The 18,752-nt window shown below is 44.7% G+C and overlaps 1 protein-coding gene across 2 annotated transcripts in view; it reads left to right on the forward strand.

Moving 5' to 3' along the window:
* LOC144799499 (uncharacterized) overlaps positions 1-18,752 on the forward strand; it is a 154,524-nt gene that overhangs the window by 83,132 nt on the left and 52,640 nt on the right. For both annotated transcript variants that reach the window (XM_078670849.1, XM_078670850.1), the window contains exon 3: positions 2,406-2,489. In XM_078670849.1, coding sequence (XP_078526975.1) covers positions 2,406-2,489 — 84 coding nt within the window. The remainder of the gene's footprint in view (positions 1-2,405; positions 2,490-18,752) is intronic.

Consider the following 18,752-nt stretch of genomic DNA (forward strand, 5'->3'; position numbering starts at 1 on the left):
CTTTCACACGGGGAGGGGGGCGGAACGGACACACGGGGAGGAGGGGGCGGGAAGGCAAGATGAGCAACTGCACATGCACTTCCGAGCGGGAGGGGGGGGCGGGAGGGGGGCGGGAATGGACCCGAGCCGAGCTCCAGAAACAAATCACTTTCACACGGGGAGGGGGACGGAACGGACACACGGGGAGGGGGCGGAACGGCACAGACGACATGAGACGCAGCAAGCACTTACCAGAGGAAGACTTCTTCCGGCGGCGGTCGGCCTCGGAATGACAAAAGCAAACACGGACAACAAAAAAAAGAAACACCGCCCACCGCCCGATGACTACACAGAGGGAACGCCCAGGGAAAAAATCTCGGGAACGCCCCCGAATCTGGTCCGTGAATGACGGACAGATCTCTGTTCCAATGGCTAGCCTCCATTTATAGAGCTAGCCAATGGAACAGAGGGCGGATTCAAGTGTCCCTTACTGAAGACTAGAGATTTCTCCTGGAGGCGGATCTAAAGCTCCGTGCTCCAGGCGAAACCTAAAAAACGTCTTTGGCAGTACTATGAAAAGAATGATGGAGAGTTCCTACCTTTGAAGAAGCTCGAAAACATAAGTGCCCACAAGAGCAGCCCAGAGTAAAGAAATCCGAGACAAGCTCGGGTGAGCATCTTCCAAACGGACTCACTCCCCTCACGAGACAAGCGCTTCATAGAAAGCAAGCAGTGCGTCATGCACTCCGGCTGGGTTATCCAGGACAGTTGGAAGGGCTGGGGTCTGCGAAGGCTCTCATGGACAGAGACGAGTCTTCATTCACCAGCTTGTGGCAGAGCGAGCACGCGCCGTAAGAGACACCTCATGCCACCTAGCCATGCTGGTGCTGCTGACTGCAGTGCTGCTGACTTGCTCCCGCAGAAGATGTGTTACCAACTGAATCCCAGCTGGAGAGAGAGGGGTGTCTCACTCGTCACTCGCCCTTCTCAATAGAGGCATTTTACACAAATAGAGGTGGGGAGAGAGGTGCACGAACGGAGTCGAGAGAGAGGGAGCACAGGGGATGTTAATTCAACCGTGTGTGGGTTTCAGAGAGGGAGGGGAGCGGGTAGTGCTGCTGCGAGACTCTCGGCTCTCCATCTGCCCCTATTCCTGGGATAGGAACTCAGCGGCAGCAGCACTGGCCCGACAGGCGAGACCATAACCAAGGTTTTTTCTACGTTTGCTTCGCCGACGTTGCCCTGCTTGGCAAGTCTTGCTGCTCGGAAGTGAAACCTGGGCAAGCCTAGCCAGAAGAACTTTCAGAGCAGAAACGAAAACAAGCCAAGCTCAGATTCTGTTGGGTATTGTGTACTGTGTGTATACACGTTCACTTACATTGCATTTATAACACACACAGTCGTGTGTAACCAGCATATGTATGTTACGAAAAATTGTTGGAACTCCTGGCTGTTTAGTCACTGAGCAACAATTGTCGAAATGTTATTAAACGTCCTCTTTTCCGCAAAAATGCATAGGTAACAGGTCAACTTGAGATGTCTGAGCCATTATTGATTAACAAGCACTCACCTGGGCTTCCTCCAGCAGCTGTGGTCGGCATGGAATGACAAACAAACCCAGAAGAAAAAAAAACGAAACTCCGCCCACCGCCGCGATGACGACATCGCAGAGGCGGAGAGGGAAAAAATCGCGGGAACGCCCCCGAATCTGGTCCGGCCTTGACGGACAGATCCGGCTCCCAATGGCTAGCCTCCATTTATGGAGCTAGCCAATGGGAGCCGAGGGACGTTCCTATAGCCAATATTGTAAACATTAGATTTCGCCTGCGCGAACTGCTTGCGCAGATCGCCAGGTCGAAACCTAAAAAGCAGGGGAAGAGAAATGGGGGAAGCAGAGAACAAGCGGGGGTGGGAGCAACGTAAAAAGTGCGTGGGGAAGGAAATTTACAACACATGAGGGTGCGAGCAAGAAAACACCTGCACTCACATGGAGTGCTAAAATGACAAGAAAAAAAGAAGTTATCTGAATGTAAGCAGTGGAAGGATATAAATCATTGAATCAAAAGGATGGTAAAAAAAGCTGCCTTGTAGAGGATTGACGAACAAAAGAAGAGGGAAGTAAAGGAGAGTGGCCAGCAAGTGAACCAGAGGTAAGTCGTGAGCTGGCTTGAAGTACACTGTACGTTTTATGCATGTTCCACAAAAGGTCTTTTGACCACAGACAGCTAAAAGATATCTGTAGAAGAGGCTTAACAATTTGGACTTGCGTTGCCATTTCATTGGTGGCACAGTAATTATATTGTGACATTGACAAGTGTAATCACTAATGCAAACAATATATGATTTAAAAAATCATACTTTTTCAAGTCACACAGATTCGGAATTGAGAGAAGTTAATTTTCCTGACCCTTTGTTGATGTTTGCAGGAAGTTGAAGGAGTAACCACAACACAAACGTTGCAAAATGGAATCAGTTACAAAGTGTGGACAGTTGTTGGAAAAGAATGGGAGGTGAGTTGATTAAGATGATATAAGTCTAGAAATGTCAAAAAGTTGCACCAAAATCCTAAATTCGCTAAGCAAATTAGCTCTAAAAATTGTCTCATATTCTCAATTGCTGTGCACTTTTCAAAATAAAAAAATGTCAGATATCTGCTTGTTCTACTAATGTATCTGTTTATATGGTTGAACGCACTAATGCATATGTTGTTATGGTAGTCTTGATCGCATGGCTCGTTAATATGACGGATCCCACTACACGCGCTCCACTCTTCTTTCTATGGTCATTGGAAGGCCACAGGGTGCTTACCTCTGAAAAGTAGCCACCATTGAGGCACTCTCCAGTTGCCACAAGAGTGGCAGTTTGCGCACACCAAAGGCAACATTGGAGGCATCTAGGATATGGTGCCTAAGCTCAAGATAGGGACATTTTATTACTAATGCAACTCAGTATATTGGTTCACACATTTCCGTGTTCCTCCACCATTCTGCACTCCATGGTACATAGCTGTGGTTTGTCAATATCTTCTTTACTCTTTTCCCAGTTTAAATTCCTAGGGGTGTCACATCATTTTTTTCCTGGTGAAGCCACATAATTGAAATCAAATTGGATTACTAAGTAAAAGCGCTCACTTCAGGTCATTCGATTTTTTTCTCCCGGGAACAAAATAAACTATGTCCGAAGAATATCTAATACAAGCATTTACAATGCAATGGTTTTGCCTTTGTTAAAGTTTGAGCTACTGGCATTGCTCTTGACAATATTTTTATTTATGTTTTTTTTAACATAAATAAATGGCATTGTCATTTACAATGCCACTAGCTTTATCTCTCGCAATTGACACACACAAACACCCACAGAGAGCCACCCCAACACTCACTCAGAGGCCTCCCCACACACACACCCACACAGAGCCCCCCACACACACACACCCACACAGAGCCCCCCACACACACAGCCACACAAAGCCCCCCCACACACCCACAGAGCCTCCCTACACACTGCGAGCCCCCCACACACTGCGAGCCCCCCCACACACTGCGAGCCCCCCACACACTGCAAGCCCCCCCACACACTGCAAGCCCCCCCACACACTGCGAGCCCCCCCACACACTGCGAGCCCCCCCACACACTGCGAGCCCCCCCACACACTGCGAGCCCCCCCACACACTGCGAGCCCCCCCACACACTGCGAGCCCCCCCAACACACTGCGAGCCCCCCCAACACACTGCAAGCCCCCCCAACACACTGCAAGCCCCCACACACACTGCAAGCCCCCACACACACTGCAAGCCCGAGGCCAAGCGTAGTTACAGGCAAATAGAAGGGGGTCACGTAAATGAAAAGGACGAGAGTTCGTAATGATACAAGAATAATAATAACAAATCACTGTTGAAGTGAAGAAGAGGTTATTGGCTGATGCGTCTGTTTCTGCCCACCACAAAGACAGACTACATTTTAACACCATCCCTGTGACTGTTCCACGCGCAAGAAGAAGCTGGGCCACGAATCAACATTAGTCTGCACAGATGAGGCAGTTTCATAAACACAACACATAAGGCGAATAGAATAAATGAAAACACAACTAACAAGCACTTTATGCGCAAAACAAACAGTAAGATTACATTACTAAATCAAAGCAGAGATCACAGACAGCAGGATCAGAATAAAACAAGCATTGAAAATGCAACAGCTCTCGCCTCGGTTAAGTTAAAGCCATTTGCTTTGCTAATGGTATTGTATAGCAAAGCAAATGGCTTTAACTTAATACAAGGTGAGACTTATTGCATTTTTAATGCTTGTTAAATCTCGCCAGCGAGACTGCGCATGAGACTGATTTACCCACCAGCGAGTGCTTTAAAGTAGCTAACAAATGACATGATCAGCGCTATAAAAACGCCAATAGTAAGTAATTCAGTCAAAGCGTGCACGTTCTCAGAGCATTCATTCAAATGTTGACACCGCTACCCAGCAAATGGTTACAGCCAGCAGACCGGCACATACCAAAAGCAAATGTGAGCCACTGTTATACACAGTCCTTAAATGGCAACTCCTTTTCAGCTCATCTGCTTCTTTAGAAACATATACCAACAACTTGCAAATTTGTCTAGGGTAGGACTTATCCCCCACCACGCCTAAATCCTGGGCTACTAGCCCTCCAAAGAGGATCACAATTTGCACCACTGATAAGGTACAATAACCGTCAAAAATGTCTAGCGTTGCATGTGCACCCAATAAAAGGAGACCTGTATTATGGAGCTGGTTTAAATTGTCCATCTGGAGGATGGTCCCTTCTGTATTGAGGAGCTAATAGTGAAAGCAAGCAGATACAAACAGCCCAGACTGATATAGATTTAAAAAAATGAACGGTGAAAATGTTTTTAACTACTCCCATAGTGGGGCTTCTCTGGCTTGTTGTACAAAATGGTCTACATGTTGCCTCAGAGAGGGGTGGAGAAAATATACTTTTTTTTTAAAATAAGAAGTAGAACGTTCTGGTTGTGTGCGTGGTATTAGAAAAAATGATGACTAACTTTTATAAAGACGTTTGAGCATGGGTACTTTGCTGCTAACCACAGCTGTACGTTCCAACGGCGTTTAATCTGATAAGTAATGTTATTCGAGGTACATGCGATGAAAACTAAACACTGTCCTGTACGCTTAACACAAGAAAACAAATTGCAGTTAAAAAAACGCATAAGTCTTACAATCTACTTACTCCACATTGTAAAAAAAACTACTATAAACAATCAGTTGTCTAAAAGAATCTCCAAAACAAGTATTCACTTTAAGTAGAACATCCACATACACCCACCACGCCACAACAGAATAGAATGATTATGAAAGTGATGCGTCCTTCTCAAAGAGTATATGGATGGGTCCTTCAAATCAAAACATGGTAGGAGCTTCTTGCATCATCTAGCTTTGGCATTAGACGCAGGCAATGGCATGTTGCTAAGGACGTATTGCCAATAATTACCCATTTTTAGGCTTTCAATAACGCAGAACACCACAAATTTTCGAGCACGATCTATAAACAACTAAGAGAGCGCTCTATACTGCGACACTCAACGCACAGCATACATCCCAATGAACAGGGCAACGAGACTTCGTGTGGTCCTCAGTTTGTTTACATTATGGGCCCAGAGTGGGGGAAAGCACGATACCTTGATCTATCCAGCACACCATGCTAAGGCCAGACGAGAGGGACTGTGAATGCCAACGAAGGATTATACTACAGTAGAGGCATACTACTACCCTCAAAACACCCAGGCCTAAAATCCCCCAACGGCGCCCTAAGGGAGACGGCCCGAGCCATAAACACGAGGTGCACGACTGCACCCCTAGCATTTTATTTATTTAATTTCGGCGGAAGATTTTCGTAGCCCCCCCGACATCTCTTACCTTCGTGGGTCTTGGCGATCTTCGCCATCTTGCCGGACGGTATCTGTTAGCTGATTCTACGCAGGGGCGATCTGCTACTGTTTCCGGTAGTGCGCAGTGTGTAGAAATAGAGTGTTAAATTCAAGTGGGACGCAGGAGCTTCAAAGGCTATCTTGTACGCATGTTCGATAGTAGGTTAACCTGACCGCCATCTTAGAATGGTGTTGCAACCACATTACTAGTTGGTGTCGAAACCAGTCTGGCTAATGGCGGGCGCTTCCACCTGTTTTAAACTTAGTTTAGTATTCAAATTAAAACAAAATAATTTTTTAAACTGGCAGATGACGGGAGAGCGGGAGGGGGGGCGGGAACGGCCACGGGAGAGCGGGAGGGGGGCGTGAACGGCCACACACTGACGGGAGAGCGGGAGGGGGGCGGGAACGGCCACACACTGACGGGAGAGCGGGAGGGGGGCGGGAACGGCCACACACTGACGGGGGGGCGGGAAACGAACCAACAGCGGGAGGGGGGACAGGAAAGGGAAGACTCACCTGGACGCCTGCGGTCGGCCGCAAAATGGCCTAAACAAACCTCGACGAGCCCGCAAAAACGCCCCGCCCACCGAGTGAACACGTCTACATGACGTGAGCAGAAAGGGAAAAATTCTCGGGAACGCCCCCGAATCTGGTCCGGCCTTTGACGGACAGATCCGGCTCCCAATGGCTAGCCTCCATTTATGGAGCTAGCCAATGGGAGGAGGGGGCGGATACCCGACCCCACATAGAGAGATATCGAGATATCATTAGATTTTGCTAGCGCATGCGTACTTCGTACGCATTGCGTAGGCAAAACCTAAAAAGGTCTGCCACACCTCAAAGTCTTGGAACTTGTTCTGGGTAGCAGCTGGCATCTACGGCGAGTAGTGGGGTAGGCAAATGGGTGGTGGTTGGGTGCATGCACTATCACACGCTACATGTAAGGTGTAAATAAAATAAATAAAAATTCACTTACCTTACCTGCTGCACGACACGTCCTCCTCGCTCCAGTCCGGTGTTCAGCGCAATCCCCAGTCAACTCCCTTAACCAATCCTGGCGCTGCTCTCATGCTGTTAACCAGCATGAGAGAAGCACAGAGATTAGAGGGAGCAGCCTCTCTCAGCGCTCCCAAGGGCAATGGAGGCCTATGCTTGCTCTCAACCCAACTGTCTTAAGAGAGCAGGGTTAGAGAGGTTAAAAGTGTGCATGTCTGGCCGTCGCAAGACTGCCGGCCAAAGGGACATGCATATTTTAAACTTAAGTGCACAGGTAGCCCACCACCACTCCCTGCTTCTGCCACACAGCAGACCCCGGCCCGTCCTGACACTTGTTTGGGATGGGTTGATGAAAAACAAAATGGTAATAAATTACCTTTATTTTCCATTTTCTTTTTCTTTTCTGGGGCATTTTATTTGGTGAGGTGACACTCCTCCGCTCTAATGGATGAGAAATCCTTTTCTGTTTCCAAGGTTATGATCATCTTAAAATACTCAATATTTATGTAGAGCAAATTCCTTATGGATAGTTTTTACTATGGTAACTCCGATGTACATATTTCACTTCCCAACATATGACATATTTTTTTTAATCCATTTGCAACAGCATGACAGATTCATAAAATCCTATAGAGTCTGGTTTGTTGATAGTTAACTAAATTATTTAAATGCAATATTAAAAGAAAAAGGGGTGCTGGTGTATGGATGTGCTTTAGGGAGCATTTACTTTTTCTTCCACAAACCAATTGGGTCTTGGGTACTGTCCACGTGAAGTGTCTCTCAGATTGACACCGAGATCCTGCCCTTCCCTACTATTCTCTAAATACGTCCGTCCATTAGCCATATCACAGAATCAGTAGTGTCTCCGGATGGGCATCAGATGGGCATGTGACCAGCTCTGAATGTCCCCCCGCTCCCCAAAAAAAAAGCACACTGGTCCTTGCTATATACAATAATTGTCTTTCATTACAAACATTCTTTTTTGATTAACAATTTTAAATCAGATTTTATATTGTATGATTATACATCTATATTTAAATTAAGATAGTTATATCACCCAGTGGCAGTCACCACTATTTAGTTATATGTAGGTCAGAGTATCTATAGGAAAGGCTTTTTTTTGTAATAACTGTGGCCCCATGTGGCCTAGCTGCATAAAGCTTTCCAAGAAAAAAAAGACCTGGCTCATTCGTGAAAAGTTTTATGCTGATCCATCACACAGGGCCAAGAAAAAGCGGTGGTCTCAAGAGCGTGATTTCCCGAATTAATTGCCATTCGGAAGGCTGTACTCAACAGGGAATGGTTGCCCTGCAGGAAGTTGGGGCAGGGCCTAGCCAGGTCCAGGTCCTGAGGACAAACCCTACAGTGCATGGTGGAAGCCTGTGCACAGCATAGGTTGGCCTCTCCTTGGTTGGTTGAGTGGAGCCTTTGCTGCAGGGCAAGCCGTTTGACCCAACTTGTGCACAGTGAGGGGTGGTCACCCTGTAGTGTGTTGAGCCAGCTACCAGCCCTTGCATCAAACCCCTACTTCACATGGCGGAATGGTCGACTGCCCACAGCGGGATACGTGCACTGCATCAAATCCCTGCTGTGCATAGCAAAAGGCTGTGTGTAGCGAGAGGTGGTCTGTCCATGGGGAGATGGTTGCAGGCCAGGTGGTCAGCCAGCTTGCACACTATAGTAGGACGTGGAAAAGAAACCAAAGGCCTTATGGGAGTGACACAGCACTCTGTGATTGGTTCTATGAGTCCTGTGGCAGCACTAAAGTACCAATGGGTCACCTAACAGACAAATTAAAGCAGACATCTGATTGAGCACTCAGAGACATTGCTGAAAGAATAAGCACAAAAAAGGCTCACATTCATTTCCATCAACACATTGGAGTTTTAGAGAGACAGACTGGTGTGCAGGCAATCAGAGTCCATGTACTCAAGGCCACGCATCATCAGCCACCAACCACCCCATCCACCGGCCCTTCCAGAGTTAGATCAGAACATTATGTGCACCTTGTGCAAACAGGTGCTCCATAGGGGTAAACCTGGTTAGTACTCCAGGGGAATGAGTGGGATGTGAAGGCACCTGCGGGCTATGCCTCCCAGCAACATAACTCGTGCAGAGTGCGAGAGAACACAACAGGGAGCAGCAGAAGAAGAAATGCCAACCCTGGAAGTACAGCGCCAACAACAAGAGGAGGACAATGACAATATGCAGCACTTTGCTACAGCATGCAAGCACTGTCGGAAAGTTGCAGCTTCTGAGAAGGCAAATAAAATAAGTTTTTTTATAAGGCCATCCAACAACATCTAAAGAAAGAACACGAATAAGATGGGCAAAAAAAACGTAAAAAAATAAAAATTACATTTCACAAAAAAACTTACAAAGTTGAAAATACAGTAGTGAAACATAGTAAATAAAGTTAAAAAATACTTTAAAAAAGTTTTTTAAAACTTTAAAAAACAGGGCAAAAAAATCAAATTGCCCTGAGGCAAAGAATTTTGTCCAATCTCCACTGCACACAACCATGGGTCAGATTTTATGGTTGCACAGAAATTAGTACAAGGTCTGGCCATAGGCCAGGTGTGATGTCAATCCCCCCACCCCCACTGTGCAGTGCCATATGCCAAACGCAGGTTGGGGTGCCCCATCTAAAGAAGGTGTTAGACATGGTATTTTTGGAATATGATAACAAAAAAACTCAAATTCACTGATTAGAGTGTGTTTACAATGACGTTATAGTTAGGTGAAGGAATAAAACAGTAGCTCATGTTTAAAAACAAAATGCTCAAAACTCTGAAATTTGCCAGTTAGAAATGAGTCAACTAACTATACTGTGCACCCATGACTTGCACTGCTTATGGTCTAATATTTTACATCAGTCCTGACATTTTAAATGACATCTTTGATGACATTGTCCAGTCACTGTGACTGCTTCCCTTAGGATTTGCGTGCTTGAAAAAATTCAAAATGCTACACTGTGCTCAATTTTCAATCATCAATAAAGTGATAATGGTAATAACTCGGACCACATGCTGGGCACACAGCACATCTGTCCAGTCACCCACATTTATTGGATATTACTCTCTATTTACTGATATGCACCCACCTAACAAACAAAATGCCTCAATAGACTTTAATGGAATCACCCTCTTAGTAAACCTTGAACGTCTGCAAAAAAGAATTTGTAGTTTGTTCGCTTTAGCCTGATCACAGGCCGCAGCCACTGCAGCCTCCACGCCCACGAGTGAGATGGTCTTTAACAGTCCGGTCTTGCAATCCCTTTTGGTGCAGGTAAGACTGATCGAAGGACCAGAAGGCCCTATGTGAACTTGGAGTTGGAGTAGGACTCCTGAGATTCGGACTGCTATTAGAGCCTAACCCGTATGTCACCTACAGTAAATGAGGAATAACCACTACTGCTAGTGAATGGGAAGTGGGACTCTGAGACTTGCCTTTTGAACACTAGAGCCATGATTTCAGGAGGGTTGTGTGTATTATATCTTTATGCCGTATTTCACTTTGTGTTCATATATATAAATACTACTGTTGTCATAAAAGACAGTATTTGACTGGACAATCATTTATTGCTGCTAATGTACTTTGAGCTGTGAGCCTGTGGCACCGCCCTGAGAAGCCTTGGACTGCTCGAACCACGCCACCAATGAGAGTCAAGTGCTTATGGGGTACTTGACCCAGTTGCTGCGGATCCATAGGATGTCGGATCCTGGGTCACTAGAAGCTAAAGGCCTCAACCCCCGCTTTTGGGACTAGTAGCTCAAGCTAGCCCCTTGACCCTCTGAAAGTGGTTTTTACAGAAACCTATATGGGAAATAATGGGTTCAAGGTGGGTGCCTTCCCATATCATCCTGCACTGCCTCAGACCTTGTACCCTTGGACCGACATTTCCTAACTGGATAAGTTAACTTCCTTGCTCTTCAGAGAATGATTTCCTGCAAGAGAAAGAAGAGGCATCACCCCTTTACAAGTAACTTAGTCTCAAGATTTCTTCTTTTTTCCCTTTGGGTCTAGTATATTTTTTTAGGATTAATTGATTTAGGCATGGGATGTTTTGAGACGTACTCCTCTGAACTTCTCGAAAGACGGTGGGGCAATCGGGTCTGAAAATCTCATAACATGTTCCCAAGCAGGTAAATATTCCTAAATGTTTATGAGAATAGTATATATTTTGTTATCTCTGAAAAAGTAGACTATTTCACACATTTCAATGATCATCTTGGTCCTCAAACACTTACAGCCAATCCTTTGAGCCCTGAGAGTCTAACCCTAAAGAGTGAAATTATTGGTTAAGTTTAGTTCATTGTTTAGTGTATAAAAAAAACTGCCTCATGTGTTGTCCTGTTATTAAAATCCTGCCTTTGAAACATAACTGGCTATTTTCCTCTGTTGCTTGTTTTTTTATCATTTAGTTTTTGTAGGATTTCATCATATGCCTCTAAAACAAAATCCAGTTACTCAAACGTTTCAATAACTCAGAAGTTAGGTAAGTGCTCATGGTTTATGTGGCGGTTTTAGTGTTGTGTGAGTTAGCAATGACGGAACCCTTTTGCTCCTGATGGACTCCGTAGAACCGTGATGTAACTGTTAGAGCATAGCGAAGTAAATGCAGCTTTAGAATGTTGAGTTTGCGGTGACACGCAGAATAATAAAGACTTGTGTTGTGACTTGATTGTTGCTTCTCCTTTCCCTTAGCTATATCTTTCTTACTGCTCAGCCAGGATGAGTGTTTGAGTGCTTGGTGATGAGTGGAATGCTGAGTGCGTGGTGATATCATAGAGTGCATGGGTTACTTGAAAGAAGAGGGAGTGACCCCACTGTCCAAGAGAGGGGGTACCACAGGTAAATAAACAGAATTCTCTTGGAAGAACAATAAGGTAATTTTCAGATCAGCATTTGATCCACTTTTTATCTCACCCACGACATGCAAAGTCGCAATCATACACAATCATTCAGAGCGGCCCCAGACCCTACTAGTCAATTATAATATATGTAAATTTACAGGAAAATACATACAAATCTTTTATTCTTAACCAAAGATATCTATCACAAAAGATCAGTATATATTAAAAACACAGTGCATAAAAAAATCAGTTAATTAAAAACACAATATTACAAACAATCAAATGTGAGAGACAAACAGCTACGTGCAAGTAAATAATTGCATCTAATTTTGGTTGTTTCCTATGGAATTCAATTTCTTATATGTTAAGATGTACACAGCCCTTCGTATTCTATTGGACATTAACACGTTCCTGGGATGCAACCAATTAAAAACACAAGCGTCGACGTTTCGGTGATATTGTTCAGTTATAAACCACCTTTCTCAAGACTTATATTTATAGCAGAGTCTCTTGTCAAATAATACAACGAATTCCTAAAAAACAGGAATGAAAATAAAACAGTGAATACCACATATTGAAAAACTGTTCTCCTAATTTTTTTAAAAAAAAACTACATCACACATTTTATGTACTCGTAGTGGTCCAACACATTAGTCTAAAACAACTTGCTTTGCCTCCATTTAATGCATTACAAATAACAGATTATGAAAGAAATTTTCGGCTATCAACCATGCTCTATAAGTATATCTGCAAAACTACATACAATGTAAATATTTCCATGACATTTTTATGCAATAAATAACGTCAGGCATTTAATCATTCTATCGCTGACATATTCGATATTACTATGAAATATGACATTCAACTGCTCAACTATAGTGTTTAGACACTGAGTCATTCTATATAATTGCCTACCTGGGTCTAGTGACCTACATCCATACCAATTCTTCATACACATTCTCACTCGGTGGATACCTAAACACCTGTCTGTACATGCTATCAAGCGAAAAGAGGGAGGGGGAGCAGTGTAACCCACCTCGGAAATTTCACGGATGGCACGGAAATCTATATTATCCGCTAAGCAATAGGTGGGGCTCCCAAAGACTCCGAACACCAATCTCATCCAACCTTTTTATAAAAAAAGGGTGTGAAAAAAATATATATATAACAGATGTTGTTGTGATCTAAACAATCACCCCTATACTTATACGGTCGTACAATAAGAAAGGGGGTCTAACCCACCTTGGAAAATCTAAGGGTAGCACCGGAGCTTATGACTTCCTGTTGAAATGGGCAGGTCTACCAAAGACTTCAACGTCAATTATGTGTACTCTTATGAGGACTAGGAGTAAAGAATAAAAAAATAAAACAGACATAACAGGATTCATCCCGATATCTGATTCCACTCCCATGTACTTATTACATTCCCTACTGCCAGGGACCTACCTTTATAAACAAGGAGTTGTTCCCTGATAATTTTAATGAATGAGGATACACTCCTCTCCTCTCACATCTGGATCCTGTTTGGGAAACCTGTGGGTATGACAAGAAAACCCCATGAATTGATTCTTACAGTCTATACTATATTATAAAGGGGGAAGACATGTATAGGCACTCACCACGGTATTGAAATTGAACATCTATTATACTGTAGTTAGCTGTCTGTGCTCCTGTCCTCTTCTTCTGAGTAAAAAATCCACAGTGCTTCCACCAATTGCGGAACCTATAAGTGTAAAGTAAAATCGTAGTATACAATGTGATCATGCAGTGGATAAAAGACCCTATAGTACTATCTCCACACTCATATTACATGGGGGATATACTGTCCATTCATGCGGTCTCTGGAAGGGGTGATCACCCACTTGTATTCCCTCCGATGTTTTAGTAGGGAAATATTAATGGATTAATTATTTATTCTTAACTGGCCAACACACGCACTGAAAGTGCTGGTGGCCAAACTGAACCCATATAGTCAGGGATCTCTATAATATCTAAAATCTACCCGCAAACACTAGCAAACCGCTATATGCGCTAGGATACCGGACGTTTGTACCAGAGGCGTCTCTCTCGGAGAAAATTGTTTGTCCCTCCCATACGATTGTAACGGGGAACTACTGATGTAAGTAAATCACTTTCTGTGCGGGAAACAGTACGGCTGTTGTCAGCTTTAAAGCCGAATATCTTATCCTAGCCTAAGAATTACCTACTTATCTAGTGATTGTGTTGCGCTGTTATTCGCCCATATAACGGCTAACTATTTATCCCTAATTCTTTATATAAAGAATCAGTTGGGGTATTTATAAATGACGTAATTTATATAAAAATAACTCAATACCCCATTTGGTCTTTGTGTGTGTTCCTTGGATTGAAAGTAAAAGTTTCTTTGAATAACTCAATGAATTGTTTGGCTGTTGAAGGAATATGTGATACCCAACAGAACCATTATTTTTCTTTACATATGTGGAGTCAAAGCGCAACTACAGTCTGTGTAAAGCATTTGAAGATAATGAGAACTTCACTGAGAAGTCTATACATCATTGGCCAAGAACCTGCTGGGAGAGCCGTAAAACAGTTACCGGCCTACTATGCAACCTAAAGCTATTTATCATAGGAAGTGCTAATATTAAAGGCGGATACAACAAGGTTTGGAAAGAGCAGCAATTAACAACAGCAAATGGCAAGATAATGCTGTGATCAGAAGCACTGCGAGGCAGAGATCAGACAGGTGTCAGAGAGTACAAAGAGACACCTAAAAGCAAAGCACTGAAATAGAAGAAACGGTCATCTGCTTACCAGAACTGAGTAAAGAGAGTCATCATACCACAGCGCTGGATGAAACGGCCCCAGAGGAAGTGGCCGGGGTTGTACTTACAGAGCCATTCATACTGAAGCGGCACACCTCCACAGCTGCTGGCTGGTGGCTCAGAACAACTCTAAAGGTCTCCATAAAAGTGAAGGGCTACAATGGAGACCAAGAGGGAGGTCAAGGTTCCATGGACTGTCCAAGGTGACCCAGAGGACAGCACACCTCTGGGCCTTAAAGATGGTATGGATGAAGCAGATCCTAGCGGACAGCAGACAGTGAGAGAACTCCACCCTCAGTGTCAGCCAATCTCATAAATGGTTACAATGCCGCCGCCTTCTTGAAACCACCACCACCCTTCGATACCGACGAAAAGCTGAATACTGGCGACAGACGGACTGCGTGTATCGATACATTTGATGATTTCATTGATGCGGTAGAAGAAGCAGATAACAACATTATCAAATACCTTAAGAATCTTGCAGGTGAAGGTGTAAAAAGACATAAAGAAAATGCAGCAAGCTGACGAACTTACATATGGTCATATCAAAGCAGCCTTGAATCTCAAGTTCAATCCAATGCCAGATGTAGATTACAAAAGGTACATTTTCAGTCAAGAACAACATAGTTCATGAAACCATCGGCAAATTTGTTGAGAGACTGGATGCGCTCATCAAACACTGTAAGTTCAATGAATTTAATGATGAGGAAGCTACACGTCTCAGAGTTATTGATAGATGGCTGTCAGGTTCATTCAGGCTGTGAATGCTAAGAGAAACTCTTATTCTGGAGTGAGTTCTAATGGCTGCTAGAACGGAAGAGCATGCCGATCGACAAGCTGCTGACATGGAGGCTGGAGGTGCCCAGTGTGTGTCAATCATGAACATGAAAAGTAATCTAAAGTACAAGTCAGAAAGACACAAGAGTGATGTCTCCAGGTAAAAAGAAGTTGTGTTCCAGGTGTGGATTTTTTTTTCCACATGAAGGTAAATGCCCCACCATTGGACAGATCTGCAAACGCTGTGGGAAAGAGAACCATTTTGTAACGGGTTGTAAGGCGAAGGAAAAAGTAAGTGTGTCATGGCGAAAAGACAAAATTGCTGGTCGAATGTTCCAGAAGCGACGTTTGACACACGTCCACAAGGCCAAGCGACCACACCAGTTAAGGCAAGTCGACACCAAAGGAAGTTAGACGTCATTCAAATAATCGTCAAACAGTTCTTCAGTATCAATATCAAGTGAAAGTGAAGTAGTCAGTTGTGCCATGTCAATGTTTACCTCAGAGAAATGTGCACACGTTGGACTGGTCACATCTAAATTAAAATGCAGATCAAAGAAAAGTTGACCTGAAAAAGCACCAAATTCATTCAAATGTTGTCCGAAGACTACATTATAAGTAAACGGTTACTCAATACATTTTATTATCAACAGTGGTGCATCGATAAACACTATGCCTGAGGAGAAATACAGTGAGATATCTCCATTGCCATGACTTGCACCATTGAAAACTAAAGGGTATACATGGGCTGCATCAACGCCATTAAAAAGTCAAGATTCATTTGTAGCAAATGTGAAACACAAGAAACCAAAAGTACAAGCACCCATTCATGTACTTCAAGGTAAAGCGTCAAGTGCCTGTTTACTCAGCTTCAGCACAGCTGCTGATGTAGGACTGATATCAGTTAACTATAACATGAATGCTCATCACGAAATAGTAAGTCAGTTCCCTTCGCTGTTTCATGGGTTGGGATAACTCAAGACTATGAAAGTTTAATTGCACATTAATGAGGAAGCCTGTTCTATTGCTCAGAGACAAATTGCATTTCATTTGCAGGAGGCTTTTGAAAAAGAACTTGAATCCTTTCTCAAACATATCATTGAACATTCCACTGGACCAATGCCCTGGGTTTCGCCCTTAGTGGTAGTGCCTAAAAAGGACGGAGAAAGAGCTGTACGCATCTGCGTGAATATGTGTCAAGCAAACAATGCAATTGAAAGAGAACAACATCCAGGTCCACGCATTGCTGGCATAACACAATTGAATGGTTCGAAAGTCATCTCATGTCTTGGTTTGAATAAAGGATGTCATCAGTTGAAAGTCTAGAGGGGAAGTGCAAGTACATTACAACCTTTTCTACGCATATTGGTCTGTTGTGATACAAAAGACTTGTTTCAGTCTGTCATCAGCTACCGAGCTGTTTCAAGATGTCATTCAACATATCATACAGCCCCTGTCATGAATGTGTTTACTTATAGTGATAGCATATTGGTTTTCGGAGGTCCACTGAAAGAGCATGATCAAGCTCACACGCAAGTGTGTCGTTTACTTTCAGATGCAGGTTTGACTTTGAATGCTGATAAATGTGAGTTCCACTGGACTAAGCTAAAATTCTTTGGCCATATCTTTTCTGATGGGGGTATGACACCCGATCCAGCTAAAGTGCAAGTGTTGTCAACTGCTAGTCTCCCACAAGATGTTTCCGTGTTACGTTCATTCCTTGGCTTGGCCAGCTACTTGTCTCATACAAGACTTTGGCAGTGTGAGTGCTCCGTTGAGAGACTTTTTTTTTTTAAATATATTTTTATTGCAGAATCAGAAATAAACCTATTCAATAAGCCAACCTATACACTGGCGGCCCCCAACATTCAATAAGATGGCAATCCAATACACAGCCAATTAGCCCACATCCCGGAGGCAGGGCGGCGTTTCAATTAACCAGTTCGCTGGAGGTACCTCAGCGCTCGCCCTGATCGGGCCATAGGTCAGTCATAGCATCGTATCCGCTTTTATCCCATAACAACCAACCCAACCCTCGCTCCATCTAGCCCTAGGCCACTCCATTGTCACGTCTCATAAATCGCTAGGACGACCTCCCAGGGCCACCCGGTTCCGGGAAGCTGCCGCAAGGCGGCAAACCCCCCCCCCTTCTCCGACTCCCCCCCATTAACCCCCCCCACCAACTGCTGCTAATGCGGGTCCTAACAGTCCTTCCTGCTCTGAGGTATGACATCTACCAGGAAGTTCAGACAATCACGTAATCCCCATGGAATCCCTTCCTATTCCTGATCTGCCTCCTCGCCTTCAGTTATGTGGTCCCTTAAAGCCTGTACCACCAGCTCCCAGGACCGCGCCAGTTCCAAGCTTTTCTCGTTACCAGTTCTAGTCGCCTGACGCATCCTAAGCACACTCTCACATCCCGACCATTTCAACAATTCATTCCTCCATCTCCGCACAGACGGCCCTTCTTTAGATTTCCAATGCCAAGTGATTTCATGCTGTGCCAGTATTAATCCCAACCCAATGAATTTGCTCGTCACCTTGGTCTTCTTGGTGTGCGGGAACCAAAGGAGCAGACATGCAGCCATGTCAAAGTCTACCTCTCTATCCGTAACAGCGTTCAGGAGGTCTCCCACCTCCGGCCAATAGTCCCCCAATTTCGGGCATCCCCACAGCATGTGGTCCAGATCTACCTCTGGTTCTAGACATCTCGGGCACATGGCATCAAGCACCTGGAAGTGTCGGCGTAACCTCTCCGGGGTCAGATATGCCCGATGTAGCACGAAAAAATGCACCTGCTGAAACCTAGCATTCCTCGTCCCTTTCCAGGTCCTGTGCAACACTTGACCCCATACGGTGTCCGGGATTTGTTTACCTATGCTGGTCGCCCATCGCGATTTCAACTCAACCAAAGGCACTAGTCCTTCATGTAACATCCTGTTGTGGAGGCAAGTCACCGCCTTGACGGTGCCCGCGGCCATCACCGCATACTGGCACACCATTGTCACCTCCGGTTCCACCAGTCCACCCCCCCAATGTCGCTGCATCGCTGCTACGACCGCCGCATGCAACAGGAAGGTACCGCCCGGCAGGCCGAATTGTTCCTGTAAAGTCTGGTATGGGACCAGCATCCCGTCCGTATTGAGGTCTCCTACCATCTGCAAGCCCAGTTCCTCCCACGTCAATAATTGGGACCAATCACCCCCGTGCGGTAAGGCAGTCAGCATTCCCAACGGTATCTCCGGCGCATACGGCCGGCGCTTCCCAGCCCTCTTCAGGTTCCTATTCCAGCACAATCTAAGTGTCCTTTCCTCCATCGTAAGATCCCGTCCAGCCAGTCTCTGTTGCATAACGATAGACGACAAGACATGCCTCTGGATGCCGAACCCTCGGCCGTTATCTGGCCCCCTAAATTCTTTAG

The sequence above is a fragment of the Lissotriton helveticus genome, chromosome 12, assembly GCF_964261635.1.
Source record: "Lissotriton helveticus chromosome 12, aLisHel1.1, whole genome shotgun sequence".
In the NCBI taxonomy this organism is placed as follows: domain Eukaryota; kingdom Metazoa; phylum Chordata; class Amphibia; order Caudata; family Salamandridae; genus Lissotriton; species Lissotriton helveticus.